The 15,000-nt window shown below is 45.0% G+C and overlaps 1 protein-coding gene across 4 annotated transcripts in view; it reads left to right on the top strand.

Annotated features, from left to right (window-relative positions):
- Positions 1 to 15,000, top strand: part of LOC105903148 (RNA-binding protein with multiple splicing-like) — a 35,923-nt gene that overhangs the window by 5,922 nt on the left and 15,001 nt on the right. For 2 of the 4 annotated variants that reach the window (XR_004165635.2, XM_012830860.3), the window contains exons 2-6: positions 3,915 to 3,992; positions 4,355 to 4,393; positions 7,144 to 7,206; positions 11,190 to 11,340; positions 14,157 to 14,284. Coding sequence is in view for 2 of the 4 variants with exons in the window: in XM_012830860.3 (XP_012686314.1) it covers positions 3,915 to 3,992; positions 4,355 to 4,393; positions 7,144 to 7,206; positions 11,190 to 11,340; positions 14,157 to 14,284 (459 nt within the window). In the remaining 2 variants the exon portion in view is untranslated. The remainder of the gene's footprint in view (positions 1 to 3,914; positions 3,993 to 4,354; positions 4,394 to 7,143; positions 7,207 to 11,189; positions 11,341 to 14,156; positions 14,285 to 15,000) is intronic. The other 2 variants (XR_001162514.3, XM_042710362.1) reach the window with 1 other exon arrangement.

Genomic DNA, 15,000 nt, shown 5'->3' with positions numbered 1-15,000 from the left:
TCATAAGGTATTGATCAGAACTGGCTAAAAAATAATGAAATGTAATGCCAGTCAAAGCCCACTGGAGAGGATATGAATGTTTCTGAGACACCTGCAGGCAAGCACTTACTGTTTTATTTGAACTTGCATTGTTCTGTGTGGGTTGGGTATCAGATGGCTTTATTGCATTTTTTGTAAGACTAACTATAACCATGTCAGCCAGCTGCTTTACTACATACTACATCGTCTCAATATGTCACTTTTAATCTTCTGATAAAAACTATGGACATGATTGGCTGTCAGTTTTTCTAGTAAATAGCCAGCGGTTTTCAACGTGTGTGTGTGTGTTTTAAGATGACGGTGTCCTTGCTCTGTGGTGTTCAAAGAGCATCTGCCTGTTTTTTTTTCCAGATGATTGTCAAGTCTTAAGGCAATGTTAAATGATTTTCACACCCTGCCATTAATGTGTTAAAAAAGAGCCCCTGTTTGACTGAAACAGCATGACAACTATCTTCATTTGGAGTGAGAGAAACACAGAGAGACAGACAGACAGACAGAGAGAGAGAGAGAGAGAGACAGACAGACAGAGATAGACAGAGAGACAGAGAGAGAAAGAGAGAGAGAGGGAGAGACAGACAGAGAGAGAGAGAGAGACACAGAGAGACAGACAGACAGAGAGAGAGAGAGAGAGAGAGAGAGAGAGAAAAGGACTGTCTGAACCTTTCGCAAGTCTTAAATTAGATTTAGAGGAAGAGGACAACAGGACAACAAGAGGCTCTGTGAGACTTCCAGTCTTCTCCGTTTATTTTGGTTTTAGAGCTTAAAAGCAAACAGGGTGTTGTTTACCGCTGAGCTGATGCAGGAAGACAATTAAAAGGCCAGAACAAAGTGGTTTGCAGTGTTGTTGAGCAAACGTTGAATTTAGGACCTGTGTTCTGGACTCGTTTGAAAAATGTAAGCTTGGTCAGTGGTTACCTGATAATAAGCACCACTGAAAGCCTTGGTCTTCACAAAATCAGCATCATATATCCTTGGGTTGTTCTATTTTTGGAAACATCAACAATAACAACAAAACAAAACAGAAGACTCAGGAAACTGTTAAAGGTGATGTTTTAGAGAAGGGCGAACAGCGTGAGACCCTGGACCATGATGTTGATTTGTTTGAGTGCCATTGACTCTTGGCATTAGACACATGAGACTAAATATAGTTGGACTCGACCGCTGGATTTCCCATAATGCATCTCCATGGATTGGGGGTTAAAGTTACCCGAACTGTCTATCTGTCTGTCTTTTGGTTTTGTCAGAGCAATAACTTACATTTAAAATGTAACTTCACCCCCAGCTCTGAGCCTAATTCCACCCACTGCATAATTTAGTAATAAATGCTAAAAAGTGGGAAAGGGGCCGCATTCAGTGGCTGGGGGAGGTGGGCCGTGACGTAGAGAAGTAGACTCTACGTGAGCATGGCCTTGCAAGGTTACGGTGGCATGTAGATGGCCACCTTCAACCCATTAAAATTCAGACATTTTATAAAAATTGTAACTTTGTCAATATTAACACCAGCATTTATTCATTGCATGTATTTCATTACAGTACCGACATATCGTTTAGTTTGCAGCTCAAGAAAAACACATTGAAGTGTGCAGAACCACTATCAACACTGACTTCGACTTATTAGCCTACTTCTAAACTAATGCTACAACCGCTACTACTACTGCTGCAACTACTACTGCTGCTACTACTACTGTTACTACTACTACTACTACTACTACTGCTGCTATCACTACAACTGCTACTACTACTACTACTACTACTACTACTGTTACTACTACTATAGCTACAACTGCTACTACTACTACTACTACTACTACTGTTACTACTGCTGTAGCTACTGCTACTGCTACTACTACTACTACTACTACTGCTACTATTACTACTGCTACTATTACTGCTGCTACTACTACTACCACTTCTGCTACATTTACCATTACTATTGACAGTTACCATACGTATATGTAATATGAGATAATTTTTATTCTGAAACAATAATCCCTAAATATCTATCTATCATTCTGTCTATCTCTCTACCTGCTTATATGGTATCAACCTTGGCTCAGTACTCACCCCAGCTATACCCCTTAGTAAGAAGGCAGAGAGCAAACTGGTGGTGAAGGGTTGGTTGATAAAAGGGGATCTAAAACATTCAGATTCCTGAGATACACTGAGTGGTGATTTATATACGTTAGGAGGAATTATTTAAAAGAAGGGCGTGCCTTAAGATGTGTTTCTAGGTCATGGTTAAGATGTAAGCTCTCCTTCACTATGAAGAAGCCTCATCTCCAGGCGATGGCTCCAGTCAAAGTCAAAATATTAAATATTTGCTGTCTCCAGGGAAGGACCATAAAAGAACAATAGTACACTTGAAAGGTCTTCACTGGTTACAGAGCAGAAGTCACAATATGCAAAGCCCAGACATTTCCTTGAAGTAGAATTTTCAATCTATTAGTTGTCAGTTCCATAAGGTTACATCTTTAAAGTTCCCCCTACTGCAAAGACAAAGATGCCTTTATATAAAAAACCTGGAGTGTTGCTCGTGAAAATCCAAATTGCCATTCCACACTGGTAGATATCTGAATTTGTATGCTTTGTGTGAGATTGGTGCCTGGCACGTTAAGATTTTTTTTATCCTCTTTGTCTTTTCCCCCCATCTTATTATGTGGAGAGGTGCTGTCAGCGGTTCTCACACCGAATGTATTTCTCTGGCAGCAGTGTCCTTGCGACTCCAGGCTGCTTCAAAGAGGCGTTGTAAGGAGAGGCCGGTAGTTTGTTAAGACCCCTCTGTCATTGCACGACAGCGGGAGTGTGTCTGTCTTCCCTCTTCTCAGCCGTGAGGAGATAAGAGATTGGGGTGTGTGTGTGTGTGTGTGTGTGTCTGTGTGGAAGGGTGGGGGGATAGATGAGGGGTCTGGTTACCTCCAATGTGTGGTTAGGCTTGTACACCAAACACCATGTTGCTAGGCACCTTTGTTTGTATCGGTTGAGATTTGGCAATCCGTCTGATGAAAGGTGTCGAGTTACACAGACTGAATGGTCTTTGTGTGCATCAGTGTGTATCAGGCAGTAATTTCAGAGAATTTCATCAATTCTTATTGTTTATGGGCCGCTGTTGAAAAACATCCAAGGGCAGCTTTTGAAACCCTGTGAAATGTCTAATGACATCATCCCTTAATGAATAAGAGTGGAATTGAGAAGATCTTGTAATCTGTCATTGGTACGGCAGTAACACAGCACTTTATTTCTCTATCAGCCCAAGATAATGAAGTTAAGATAAGGAGATAATGATGTGCACTAATTAAATAGTTAAATCATTTCACCCAGTAGGTAGTTATTGGACCACTCACACTGGAAGTATGGTCTCTGTCTCAGATTTAAGGTTTAAGTATACTCCAAAATGTCTGCGTTCACGCAATGTGGATGCGTTTGTGTGTATTTGTCTCCAAAGTAAACTAGTTTTGATGGTGCAGACACGGCTCTCAGCACACAAGCTCATCACACACGCCATCACAGTGTTTGAAGTAACCTAATAACGCAGACCTAAACATTGCGGCGTCCGTGGGAGTATACTTAATCTGTGCACAGACTAATACGTTGTGGCGTCCGCGGGAGTATACTTAATCTGTAAAATGACCACACACACTGTCACCAGGAAATATATACTCTGCCTTATCCTGCTAAAGTAACTTTCTGTGTGTGTGTGTGTGTGTGTGTGTCAAAGAGAGAGAGAGAGAAAAAGGAGAAAGAAAGAAAGAGAAACACAGAACACGAGTGTGTTTTTTCACGTGTTTGTCGACTTTTGATCTAGTTTTGGATATATGTCTCGGTAGACGGCTTTCTAACATGGCTCTCGTCTTGTCTCTCCCCTCTGCACCTCTCAGGTCAGGACGTTATTTGTGAGTGGCCTCCCCCTGGACATCAAACCGAGGGAGCTTTACCTCCTCTTCAGACCATTCAAGGTACAGCATCACTCCCTGCTCCTTGCTCCTTGCTCCCTGCTCCCTGCCTGCTCCGTGCGTTTCTTTCTCCCCAAAGTAGCTAAAGAGGAGCCCAGTTGTTGGCTTTCGTAAACAAAGACGGAGTGGGGCTTGAAGTTAATGACTGTGGTCGCATGCAAGAGCTGTTTAAGTGCATCGCTCTTTCTTAGTTAATGGCTTGAAGGGACAAGACGTAAACAAGCAAAAAGCAAATGTTTATGCACCTGAAGGCAGGATTTTACGCCTCCTTCATCAGTCTCACCAGACAAAGTAAACAGTGATGTAAGGATGTACTTTTACTGTGTGTGTTTTTAAATATATGTTTATGTTTTTTTTGTTCCCAGGGTTATGAAGGCTCCTTAATTAAGCTTACCTCAAAACAGGTGAGACATTTTGTATTTTACCTGTTTGGAGCTTTAGTTTTTGTTTGGGTTCTTGGTTGTTGGTTCAAGCAATTTCTCATGTAGAACCATGTCAACCAGAGTTCCCTCATTTCAGTGTGTGTGTGTGTGTGTGTATGTGTTTGTGCATATATCTGCATGTGTATAAGTCAAGCCTGTAGGTGTGTGTGTGTATGTGTTTGTGATTGTGTGTGTACCCATTTGTGCATATATGGGCATGTCTTTGTGTACTGTATTTGTGTGAGAACTAAAGAAGGGTGCTAGAAACTTGCCTCAGGCAGACGGCCAGACTGACAGCCAGCCAACATGGCTGACATCACAAACGCTCAGGTGGAATAAGCCAGCTGTGGAAAAAAAAAGAAGCGAATCAGAGGTGTGAAGAAGCAGTGTTTCGACAAGTGAGAGGGACTTTGTGACCAGACGCGTTTCATTCGCTGGGGGAGGGGGGTGAAATTGTCTGGCATGGCATCCCTGGACACGCCGATCATTTTTGCCAGCGAACGTTAGATATCTCCTTACAGCCCCTTCTTCTGTGCGGAAGTGACAAGGTCATTAAATGGCACTAATTTGCCAACGCGCACACACGTGGAAGGCATTTGTCACATATAGGCTTACTACTAACCGTATCAGCTTTCATGCATTCGAAAATTCATCGCAAGAGCTGCTAGGTTATTAAATAGACTATCTTTTTCATGTACAGTATGTGCTCAATACGCTGCGAGTGCCTAGTCGTATAAGAAAACATGTTAAACTCTGTTTGCTAATGTAGACTGTATACATACTCCGAAATCAGCAAAGGCAGCTCTGGAAGTATTTTGTTAATTTTAACATGCTCAGTCGGTACAGAGTTCACATGGAGTTCACAGGCATCGAATATGTGACATTTATAACAACCACACAGTCCTTTATCTGCCTGAGCGCAACAGGATGTCGACATGACTCCTGCTTCCTGTCATGGGTGTGCCATCTTGTTTCGCTGGGCGACCTGGCGAGGGTTAGGGGCACGTGGAGTTTTGGAAAACAAGCCTAGTTTAGTCCCCCCCGCCTTCCCTGCGCTTGGTGGGTCCCTCATAGCGGAGGCTAGCAGGGGCGCTAGGAAACAGCAATGACAACAATAATGTAAATCAATTGATTCCAGGCTTGTTCTGGAAGCAGACGCGATCTCCATATATAGTAGCAGGTCTCGCAGATTCTATTTTTGCTCCCTGTCAGGCAGCGGCTCGCTGACGTCCCTGTGAAATTTCTCTTCTTTTTTTTTTTGTTGTTTTTTTTTCTCCTTTCTTCTCCCTGCTCAGCCAGAAAAGCTCCCCATCTCCTCTCTCTCACTCTCTCTCTCTCCCTCTCTCTCTCCCTCTCTCTCTCCCTCTCTCCCTCTCTCCTTTGCTCTCTCTCCCAGGCTTGTTTTGCTTATGCAGGCCCAGACTTCTCATCCCACTGCTCTTTCTGTCCTTCCCCTTCTCTCTCTCTCTCTCTCTCTCTCTCTCCCTCTCTCTCTCTCTTGTCTCGCTTTTCTCTCTGTTTTTCTCTTGCTCTTTCACTCTCTTTCTCCCTCTCCCCCTCCAGCTCTTCTTCTTCTCTCACGGTTTCACCTTGTCATATACTCTCTGTCATCTTCTCTCCAGCGCTCTGCCTCTGCCTCTGTCTCTCTCATACTCAACCCCTTCCTCCTAGCCCCCCCCCCCCTCCCCCTGTCTCTCTCATACTCAACCCCTGGCTCCTAGCCACCCCCCACCCCCCATACCCTTCTGACTCTTGTCACACTGTCTCCTCTACTCATTTCGACGTATATATCCTTTATCTTGTTGTGCAGAGTGTTCAGTCTTGCTTTTAGCTGAGCTGATGCTTATTGGAGTTGCTGCCTCGTCCTTCTCTCTGTCCTGCCTCTGTACTCGATCTACCTCTCCCTCTCTCTCTCTCTCTCTCTCTCTCTCTCTCTCTCTCTCTCCCTCGGTCTCTCCTTCTCCCTCTCCTTTCTTTTAAACAAAGCATTTCCTCTCCTACGGTTAGATTTGCTGATAGAAGATATATCCATACTTTAGTCTTAGAGTGGAAGGTCTTGGTCCAACCAGCATTGTGTTTTTTGGCTATTCTGTCTTTGACCTTTTAAATGATTTGTTTCAAATCTCTATATCTCTCTCTGTCCCCATCTTTTTCTTTATTTATTTCTTTCTTTCTCTCTCTCTCTCTCTCTCTCTCTCTCTCTGCCCCCCCCCCTGCTTCTCCCCACTATGCGTGTGTCCTGTGATCCTGTGCAGAACACCATGGCTGTGTGTTCTTGCACTCTTAATCCTGTCTCTGTCTTCTGTCGCTCTCTTTTCACTCCATACTCACTTGCTGTCCCTCTGTATCCCGTTTATTCAGAAACATAAACAGTTTTTCTTTTACCCCATTATTCTAATCCCCCCCCCCTCTCTCCCCCTTCCCTGAACTCAAATTGTCACCCATCCATAAAAGTTCATAGATCCTTTTTACCGTCAATTAACAGTCAACCCTCTTAACAAAGGTTACGCTTTAGTTTGTTTACGCTGACCTACATGTATACCATGAGAGACTCATGCCATTAGTCCCTATGCCTTATATGGACTGCTTTAATGGAATCTCAAGGGGTCACCAAGCAACCTCTGAAAATGCAAAATAATCTCTAAAAAAGGCAAAACCAGCTAGAAGTTTCCAGAAGCAGAGCGTCACTACCAATCTAACATGCTGTCTTTTTTTTTCCTTTTCTTCTTCAGCCGGTGGGGTTTGTCAGTTTTGACAGTCGATCAGAGGCCGAGGCGGCAAAGAACGCCCTCAACGTGAGTAGCTCACCATTTTTTGTCTATCTTTTTGTGTCTCTTTTTCTTTCTTTAAAATGTTTTTCTCCTCTCCCTCGGGAGACGTCAAGCAGAACTCATTCTGCCGGCGAGTTCGGTCACGACCTTCACGCTTCCTCGCACGGATTGCAGAGTTCTCCATGCTGTGATTTCAAGGAGAGATTAGCACATGATGTGTTAGCATCGCTAGTGGTTCTCCACGCTGTGATTTCAGGGAAAGATTAGCACATGATCTGTTAGCATCACGGTTAATGTGGCTTTCATTTAATCACTCATTCAAATTGTTTTCTTGATTTCCTTTACTGTACACTAATTAAGATAGTAGTATATAGACGTATATAGGAAGTGTAATAAAATGTCAAATTAAAATGAAACCATTTGCGGGGGACTCAATTCTCAACGTTCTCCGACATATCTCAGTTCTATAAATCTCAAAGTTTCAGGCATCATTCAGGCATATCCAACTGGGGACTAGCATGTTAAGTAAGTCCTCAGTTTGTCAACCTTGAAAGGAATTGTGGTATACTAGAGAAATTGTAGCTACATTGCAATTTTGTGGACATTTTATAGTGCACTTTGGTGAATAAATAAACACTGCAAACTGGATTTATAGTGGAATTAGTCAGCCAAGAGTTGATTTTACATCACATTCTTTAGAATTAGAATAGAATTGCTTTAGTTCACTAACCAAATGGGGCATCAAACACTAGGACATGTACAAAGAGGTATGTATGTATAGACCGTTTTGTGCCCATGGGCTCATAGAGATACAGCTCACGTTCCAATATAGTGAAACCTGAACTATGTTTGCCCGTAAATTTCTTTTGTTCAGTTGTTTGTGGTTCAGTTTGTCTCAGGTGACCAGTTTATTTTGCGATGTGATGGGACAAAGTAAGGAAGAGAAGGATACATGAAGTTTTTGTTCAGCTCTGTTTTCCAACGAACCAAAAAATTAAACAGCTTTATGCGGCTCAAACGCGAGCAAGTTTTTCCTCCCATTGTTCCTCTCACTTCCATCACATTAATTGCACCTAATGAGTGGGAAGCAAGTCTTTCACCGAGTTAAAGCAGAGTGCATCGATCCAGGACTTAAATTTAATCTCAGTTAGTTGAAGTAGGAGGAAGGTCTGACCTTGCCCAGCTAAAATCCTTTGAGCAATGCAGCAGGTGAATTCACGCAAATTAATTGTGTGTGTGTGTGTGAGTGTGTGTGTGTGTGTGTGTGTGTGTGTGTGTGTGTGTGTGTGTGTGTGTGTGTGTTTCACCCAGCTGGGGCAGAAAAGGGAAAGAAGGGGAGATTTACATTCTGCCTGTTTCATCAGTTGTTCATTGTTTCTGTCTCCCACGTCCTTCTAGTCCTGTTATTCTGAATTTGGTCTGCAGAGCTGCAGAGCTGCCGTAGGCTGTGTGTTTTGGGGAATCTTTTCAGCTCACTTTACATTCTGGCCTCAATCACAAAAACAGAGGCGTGCGTCAGAAATGTGAGGATCATAGAAGTGGTAGATCGTAGCTTGATCAGTGTCAGGGCCAGATTAGAGCCAGATCAGGGCCAGATCAGGGCCAGGGTCTGACTGTGTGTCCATTTCTCTTTGTTTATTTGGGTAGCCAGTGGAAGCATACCTGAGGAAAAGACTCAGCAGCTCAACTGTTCCTGTGCACAGTAATAAAAACTCTCTCTCTCTCTCTCTCTTCTCTCTCTCTATCTCTCTCTCTCTCTCTCTCTCTCTCTCTCTCTCTCTCTCCCTGTCCGGGGGTTGATTCTCCCTGAAGAGACGCATCAGAAATGAAAAACGGAGGAGTTGAAAATTGAAAATGTCCACACTCACACACCGTCTCCATCTCTCCCTCTGGCCATTGGGGGGGGGGGGGGCTCACAAGACAGAATATAAGAGATGAGATGTGATATGAGGCCCTTATGTCCCCTCTGCGGGATGACTCAAAGTGACGGGTATTTGAGAGGCCCGACTGCTTTTGGGAACAGCAAGCTTTTAGCCGCTGCTAATTTTGGTTTCTTTAAAACACGACAAGTATTTGGACAGCGCTGTTGTGACACACCACGAGATAATGAAAGATGCCCCACTCTTCTTCGTATAAAACAGTAATCAAAATCTCATTAAACAGCTAAAAACGCCTGAGCATGCTTCTGTAGGCTGTGCAGTATAGACGTGAAGAGAGAGATAGTGGGAGAAAGAGAGAGATAGAGGGGGAAAGAGAGGGATGGTGGGGGAAAGAGAGAGAGAGATGGTGGGGAAAGAGAGAGATAGAGGGGGAAAGAGAGAGATAGAGGAGGAAAGAGAGAGATAGAGGGGAAAGAGAGAGATAGTGGGGCAAAGAGAGAGAGAGGGAAAGAGAGAGATAGAGGGGGAAATAGAGATATAGAGGGGAAAGAAAGAGAGAGATGGTGGGGAAAGAAAGAGAGAGATGGTGGGGGAAAGAGAGATAGTGGGGGAAAGAGAGAGAGATAGAGGGGAAAAGAGAGAGAGAGATGGTGGGGGAAAAGAGAGAGAGAGATGGTGGGGGAAAGAGAGAGAGAGGTAGAGGGGGAAAGAGAGAGAGAGATAGAGGGGGAAAGAGAGAGATAGAGGGGAAAAGAGAGAGAGAGATGGTGGGGGAAAGAGAGAGAGAGATAGAGGGGGAAAGAGAGATAGTGGGGGAAAGAGAGAGATAGAGGGGGAAAGAGAGAGAGAGGTAGAGGGGGAAAGCAGCATGTTGCCGAGGGCTCATTACTGCGCCGTGATGACTTACACCTCTGAAGCTGCAGTCGGCACGGGTGCAGAGCAGTCAGAGCCGCGGACAATCCCACTTAATTCCCCCTCTCCATGAGAACCGGGTTCCGTCTCCCCTCTACCGCACGGCACCCGCAATGCCTTGTGGGACAGGCCTAGAACCGACCTCGGCAGTACCTCAGAGAGCCGAGCAGTAAGCACGCGGCTTCTCTTCATCGATCCCTCTTGCTTCTACTCTTTTACTCTCAATCCCTCTCCCCCTGCCTCCTTCCCCACCTCCCTCTCCCTCTCTCTCTCTCTTTTCATTTTCTCAGAACCTGTGAAAAAGAAAAAAAGAAAGCGCACTCCCTCACCGCCACCTCAGATAATCTCCATCTCTCTCTCACACACACACACACACACACACACACACACACACACGTACGCACACACACATTTGCATACATGTACTTGCACACATGCATACACAAAAAAGACACACACACACACATTTGCATACATGTACTTGCACACATGCATACACAAAAAAAGACACACACACACACATAAAGACACACACACACACATAAAGACACACACACACACACACACACATAAAGACACACATATCCATGCTCATATTGGGTTGATTTTAGGGTGAATAGCCAGAGGGCAACTCTTCTCTGTTCTCAATGCAGGAGACAATCGGCATCTTTGTTCCTCCTGAGTCCCTCCCTTGTTTGTGAGACACGCTAAATTATATTTTTAGAATTCAGCTCAGTCAGAAGAAAAATAATAATAAAATAGAAACCATAAACAATGTTTCTTCACTTAAGTGAAATAAAGATGGTCTCTGGGGACCGGAGTTTTTAATATCGATCGCGAAACATGAAAGCCTCGTCAGCTGCCAAGATTCTTCCGCGCGCCCACACTATTTACAGGATTGGTCTGCGCTGTTTAGACTTATCCGGCCTGGTCCCTGTCAGTGTCGGGTTGCTCCGCTGCCCCGCTTGTTGGGGTGCAGCATGAGTTCAGGGGGGGAAAGTGACAAAGTCTGGAGATCTCCCCGCAAACCTCAATATGTCTGTATTCCCAAGGAGCCATTCTGTATGTCTATGTTATGTATATGCTTGTATGTGTGTGTTTGTGTGTGTGTGTTTTCTTTTCGTTTATTATCTATTTCTGGCATTTGGTTATTTTAATCAAATCTAAAACATTGTAACATTTATTCTTTTCTTTGTCATGATCTTCTCCCCCCAGGGTGTCCGCTTCGACCCGGAGATTCCCCAGACCTTGCGGCTGGAGTTCGCCAAAGCCAACACCAAGATGGCCAAGAGCAAGCTAGTGGGCACCCCTAACCCTCCCCCCAATCAGCAAAGTCCCGGCCCCCCCTTTATCAGCAGAGACCCCTGTGAGTACGCCCCCAACCCCCCCCCCGCACATGTCCTCCCACCCCAACCCCATCCGAGGGCAGTAGAACACCCCCCCCCCCCACCCCCTTCTGCTGTCTGCCTCCACTGAGTAGGACAGTGGTGAGTCCTGTAAAGTGGGTTTGTAATATAAACAGGAGGCTATTAAAGTAGCCTATGGGCTGCTCCTGTGAGGCTTTAGGAGGGGGCTTTAGTTCAGACTGCTGGACACTCTGTGAACTTGGGGCCCTGGTTGCCGTGTGTGGCCGTGTGCAGGTATGAGTGTGTGTGTGTGTGTGTGTGTGTGTGTGTGGTTGGGTGGGTGGTGGGGTTTAGGGTCTTCTTGTCTGCCTAGCGTTTTACATTTGTAGAGGTCGTTATTAAAGATTGTGTGTAGATGCTTCATCTTGGTGCATTTCAAAGGACTGAGACTGCGACAGTCGGCCGCTACAACGCAAGATAATATGTGGGGGAGATGTTCATGTGAATGAGCTGGTGATGAAAGTGCTGAATCTGACCTAAGCTAAGGAATGTCACCGCTATCACCCAAAAGGGAACGTTTACCAAGGAAGCAAACAAATCTAGAGACATGTGGAAAAGCAAGACAGCCGAAATTAATGTTTTAAGGCACTTTTTTTTTCTTTTTTTTTTAATACTGAACGGCTGACGTGGCTGACTTGAGGAAGGTGCCTCTGACATGGCGGTGAGGTCTGGCGAGTCTGTGCCAGATTAGCGCTAAATCACGGCAAGATCAGAGCCAGAGCAGTCATTCAGCCCCCTGGTTTAGCCGCATTGTTTGGCCGCAGTTTGGCTGCAGTGTTTAGTTACAGTGTTTAGCTGCCGTGCTATTCCATAGCATGTCCAGAGACGACCTGACCACGGCTGATGTGAAATCACTACCAGCCCTTGATGTTCAGTAAGATTAAAGCAACACTATGCAACAATTTGACACTTTTGTGGGACAGGACTACTTATTGCTGCTTTAACAGTGGTTACCACACAGCCCTGAATTCATACAGTGATTCTGAAATGGTTTTCTTTTTCTTTTTCAGTTGAGTTAATTCAGTTGCTAATAAAGTTCTGAATTTACACAGCGATTCTGCTTTTTCGTGATTTCATCAGCTCCGTCCCTCAAGAAGTTACACGTCTGGAGTGTAGTCTTTTGGGAATCATCATTTCAGGAGTCGGGTGATAGTGATACATCAGGTGGAAATAAGTTCCATCGCAAGGCTCTTCGCCTGGTTCCTGTGACCATCAGCGGTTTTCCGCGGCGTGTCGGATTGCTGACTGGTGTTTCATCACGAAAAGGCGGTGTTGTTGTCGCTCACTTGAGATTGCGTGCATAGTTTCAGTTCCTTTTAAAGTAAATATTTTGTTAGCCTTTTTTTGGGTGTTTCGGTAACCCTCCAGGCGGGGCGATCTGCTCAGAGATCTGCTCGACCCAAAATGCCTCCGGTGAAAACTCAGGAGAAAAAAAAAAGTTCACTGTTTTTGAAGTTTTGCACAGACTGTACAAATACACAGTTAAACATCAAGCAACAGATCGGTATTACGTTCAGTAATATTTCTCGAACTGGCATGTAGACGCTCCAGCGGTTAGTCTTGCTTTTGTTCTTTCTCTCGCTCTCGGTTTCTTAAACACTTATCCTCTCCTAACTTTAGTTATTTCAACCTACCCAAGCATGCATGAGGTATTATGAGGAAATTCTTGACAGGGTTGCCCTGTGCTTTGTTTTTCGACAGAGTTAAATATTTTGTCAGGCGTTAGACACACACAAAAGGCTTTTTAGACTGACAGGCAGAGTGTGTGCAGGAGAGTGAGTGTGTGTGTGTGCGTGTGTGTGGTTTTTTTTGTGTGTGTGTGTGTGTGTGTGTACTCAGCTTCGAATTCCAGCTAAATGACTCCACACACTCTTATCTCCAATCGGCCTGGGTGAAGGAACAGGCCTCGCGGTCCCTGGACGAAAGAGAGAAAAAAACACGGATGAAAATATGGAGGGAAGCGATTAAGCCAGGCTATGACGTAATGACTTGACTAATCTCTGAGAAAAATTGACGCAATTATCCGACCAGAGATTGTTTTTAATCCCGTTGTTGATCTAGGATTTTCCAATGATAGGGGTGAAGTATGAGGCGTGGATTGCTCTGCTTTGGCATGTGAGACTTTCAACGTGGCTTCAAGTGTGTTTACTGCTAAAAAGTTACTGCCAAAGAGTTTTCACCTTTTATGTTTCCTTAAAAAGATCCCAGTGTGCTTTTTATTCAACTGCCACTACACTTCATACCTTGGACCTGTTGATGGTTTTCTGTCAACAAGACCTCCACGACAACAACATTGCCCCAACCCACCCCAAGGATTCTGATTGGTCCACTCTTTGCTGTTGCCCTGTCACTTCCTGGCTGTGCCACATTCACTGCTGGGATTCTTGGGAACGCTTCAGCCGTCTTCCTTTTGTCCTTTCATGGAACGCTTGATTCTGTTCATGACTCAACATGGACTGTAGTGTGTTCCGGAGAGATATCGGACAGCCAGATAGATATGTTTATAGCAGTTGTATTCACAAAATGAATATATTGTTCAAATATGGTACAGAATGCAGAATTGATTGTTTTTTTTCCATCTCTTCCAAACGACCTGCTAGTCCATTTTGTTTCTTTTTCAACCGAATGGATTGAGGTTTTCCCTCACACTCCCTCCTTCCCACTAGACCACCTCCTTACTCCAGTACCTTTGCACCTCCTCCTTCTCCTTCTCCCCCTCCTCCTCCTCCTCTTCCTCTTCTCCGTCTCATCCTCTTCCTTCTTCTTCTCTCCGCAGATGAGCTCACATGCCCTGCCCTCTACCCGGGCAGCCCTGACGTGTGGGCCTCGTACCCGCTCTACCCCGCCGAGCTGTCGCCCGCCCTCCCACCCGCTTTCACGTACCCCTCCTCGCTGCACGCTCAGGTAAACACCCACCCCCACACCCCATATGTCCTCCACCCCCCCACACCCCATATATCCTCCACCCCCCTCACCTTACACACCTTAGAGCACCCCCTCCTTACCCGCATCCACCCACCCACCCACCCACCACCAGCCAATCACAGCTCAACCCATGCCAGCCCCTCCCCTTCCTCCCCTCAGCACTGGAGGGGGAAGTCCTCTGCCTGACAAAATAAAAGTCCCCTTGTGGTTTTGGTTTTATTCGTGTGCTGAGCCTGTTCTGCTGGTCCAGTTCACACAAAGGGAACTTTTAAATACATTTTTTTTACAGAAATGCTTTGACCGCTACATTTAATGTGTTGAAAATATGACATTCATGTTGTAACATTGTCTTATTGCAGAGCCCAGAGTGTAGTTTGATGTTGTGATGTTTATGATTTAATATTATTTCATATGTTTTACTTGTGTGCGGGAAGAAGTAGGCTGAGTTGCAAATCCATGGTTTGTCCCTGAATCCTGGGGTGGACTTTTATTCTGTGACTGTGGACTTCCACTGCCTCACCACCCCTTCCCCCCAACACCCCCTCACCCCCGTCACAGAGATAGAGATGGCCAGGTGTCAGATAGCAGAGAGGTGTGTGTAACTGATAATAACAGGGAGGTGTGTGTAACTGATGATAGCAGGGAGGTGTGTGTGTAACTGATGTATTTCCAGCAGATGCTTTGGTATCTAGATG

Source organism: Clupea harengus, chromosome 18 (genome assembly GCF_900700415.2).
Source record: "Clupea harengus chromosome 18, Ch_v2.0.2, whole genome shotgun sequence".
Lineage (NCBI taxonomy): Eukaryota > Metazoa > Chordata > Actinopteri > Clupeiformes > Clupeidae > Clupea > Clupea harengus.
This window is presented reverse-complemented; position numbering and strand designations above follow the sequence as displayed.